Genomic DNA, 2,751 nt, shown 5'->3' on the forward strand with positions numbered 1-2,751 from the left:
AAAGTCAGTGGGAAGCAGTCTATCTTAACAGTTAGCTAAAATTTATGGCTGAAGGGTTGAAATAGTTCAAAAATAATAAATACTTAGCTAAAAGAAATTGCAAAAAGGTTAAAATAGATAAATGTTATGAATAAACATTTTTTAAGGAGAAGATAAACTTAATTAATTCCCAAGGGAATTCCACTCTGTTGTCATACACACACAGGCCCGAAATACACACACATGCACGAACAGGACCTACACATGCACTGAATGGAGAGATGTCAGAGCAAGGGGGCTGCCTTTGACAGGCGCCCTGAGCAGTTGGGGGATCAGTGCATTGCTCAAGGGGACCTCGGCAGTGCCCAGGAAGCGAACTAGCACCTCTCTGGCTACCAGTCCACGCTCCATACTTGGTCCAGATGGCGACTTGAACTGGTGACCCTGTGGCTCCCAAGCCAAGTCGTCCCTATGGGCTGAGCTACTGCTGCCCTAGAAGAGGAGTAGGCAGAGTAGTCAGTGTAGACATTTGCAAAGAACACGTACAATAGTTAAAGCTCCTTTATGTTAGCAGTGGACATGAACTTTATTTAACCTTAAAAAAATAAAGGTTAAACCTTTGTCAATATGTTTGTAAAGCATATAGTTGTTTGTTTGTATTTGCATTTCCAGTTCGCAGATATTTTGCCTATGTCGAAGATGTGTCTAGATGTAGACACATGTGGCATATGTTTATTCATGTGTGTGTGTGTGTGTGTGTGTGTGTGTGTGTGTGTGTGTGTGTGTGTGCCTACAGGTAGTTTATTAGACTTCTTAAAGAGTGACGAGGGCAACCGTGTCCAGCTCCCCAAGCTCATCGACTTCTCTGCCCAGGTCAGTCTCAATCACTCACACGGCAGCTTGCCAGACCAGTTCCTCTGTTTGTTTGGTTGTTTCATATCAGTGCGTCCTTTGTTTGTCTGCAATACGCAGGACGCAGTTGGCATAAGAATGTTTGCATAATTTGTTGAGGTCAGTAGTCTATTGCTCTGATCATAGGGATTGGGTTGAAAGTGAATTATATTATTCAGTATCTGGGACATTTAAAAACAAGATTTGTGTAATCCTGCAACATAGTATACATTTTTTTAACAATGGGCAATTGGTGCGACAATAATTTTGTTCTTGCATACCTGACAGTCTACACAAGTAAGTAAAGCAGAGTTGAATTCTTTGTTTGTATGATGCCTCAGAGGATAATAAACAGTAGTGATTGCAAGGAAAGGACACTTCATCCAGGGTGAATAACGCTGAAACATAGGTCGATCACTAAGAAAGAAAATACAGTGTCATTTGTGTGAAGCACATTAATCTACACCCAGCCAATATAACTCAGCTGCGGAGCTAGTGCCTATGCTTTCAGACCTGCAGTTCCAGTCTGACCTGTACTTCCTCTTAGAGAGTAACACACCCATGTGTACCTACTGTCTGTTTATGTTTCACACCTGGACACTGTAACAGTCCTGGTGAGAGAATTTTAAACCCTTGAAAAGTAAGAGTTAAAACACCTCAGAGTGTGTTCTCCAATAACTGTTCTCATGTTGGAGAGGGAAGGAGGGGGTCCTAACCACATTTTATTTATTCAAAGTAAGATAAAACCCAGGATGCAAAGGCTCAAATAAAAAGAAGGTTAGAGCTGCCTGTTTTGATTGAATTCCACCATGACTGGTTTTGTCATGTTGAATTATGCATCAGATAGTCAGAGATTGGTTTTATCTATGGCTAACACAAAGGAGCTGTACATCCTCACACATAGTAAATGTCTCTTGCTGTGATTATCAGCAATACTGAAAGAAAAAAGCAGCTTATACAAAGTCTATGATATATACAGTATGTCTGAGAGCATGGAAGTGTGTGGACGTATCCTGTTCCAGGCTGATTTGTTCAATTTGATAGCCAGAGACAGTTACCACTGGGAACTATGTTTTGATTCTTTTAAACTGACTTATTCATCTGTAGACCGCAGAGGGCATGGCCTACATTGAGCAGAGGAACTACATCCACAGAGACCTGAGAGCTGCCAACATCCTGGTCAACAAGGCTTTAGTGTGCAAAATTGCTGACTTCGGCCTGGCTCGTATCATTGAAGACAACGAGTACACGGCCAGGGAAGGTACGACGTAATATTCACTGTCACGTGTTGTGTAGCTACGTTTGGTCAGCAGAAGTGATTAAGAAAGTGAGGAACTGATTCCCCAGAACTGATGAAATGGGAGCAGTCATGGTTTCATCAGTTCAGGGGAAATTACTTTCTGTCAGCGAGATGTCGGATTACAACATTAGTGACAAAAATAGTAGGGAGCCAAGATGAGAGTGACTTGCTGTGTGGCTTACGGAACGAGCAGAGGATGTTAGAGTTTGACAGGATGTGTGACCAGCATGAAACTTCTCAGCAATGTCATTAGGAGCAAGCTAATGCACGGTATCAATATAAGACCTGTTTGCAATTTCCCTCTTAATCAGGAGCCAAATTCCCCATCAAATGGACAGCCCCTGAGGCCATCAACTACGGCTCTTTCACCATCAAATCTGATGTCTGGTCCTTTGGCATCTTGCTGACAGAGATTATCAGCTATGGACGCACACCATACCCAGGTAAGTGGATCACTGATTTCACCTTTGATGTAGTATTTGCCAGAACGCCTCAAAGAGCAGGGCACTTGCAGTTAGTTCACAAAGTTTTTGTCCTATTTCCACCGTGGATTTATTATTAGATCTGGATACCTGACACCA

The 2,751-nt window shown here is 42.3% G+C and overlaps 1 protein-coding gene across 1 annotated transcript; it reads left to right on the plus strand.

The window, feature by feature from the left end:
• Positions 1-715: 715 nt before the first annotated feature.
• On the plus strand, positions 716-2,613 carry LOC126387270 (tyrosine-protein kinase HCK-like; the record flags this gene model as incomplete). Its single annotated transcript, XM_050039806.1, has 3 exons — positions 716-852; positions 1,978-2,131; positions 2,482-2,613. Coding segments are annotated over exons 1-3 (421 nt in total), but the record flags the coding sequence as incomplete, so codon positions are not given.
• Positions 2,614-2,751: the final 138 nt, after the last annotated feature.

The sequence above is a fragment of the Epinephelus moara genome, unplaced genomic scaffold, assembly GCF_006386435.1.
Source record: "Epinephelus moara isolate mb unplaced genomic scaffold, YSFRI_EMoa_1.0 scaffold322, whole genome shotgun sequence".
NCBI classification, from domain to species: domain Eukaryota; kingdom Metazoa; phylum Chordata; class Actinopteri; order Perciformes; family Serranidae; genus Epinephelus; species Epinephelus moara.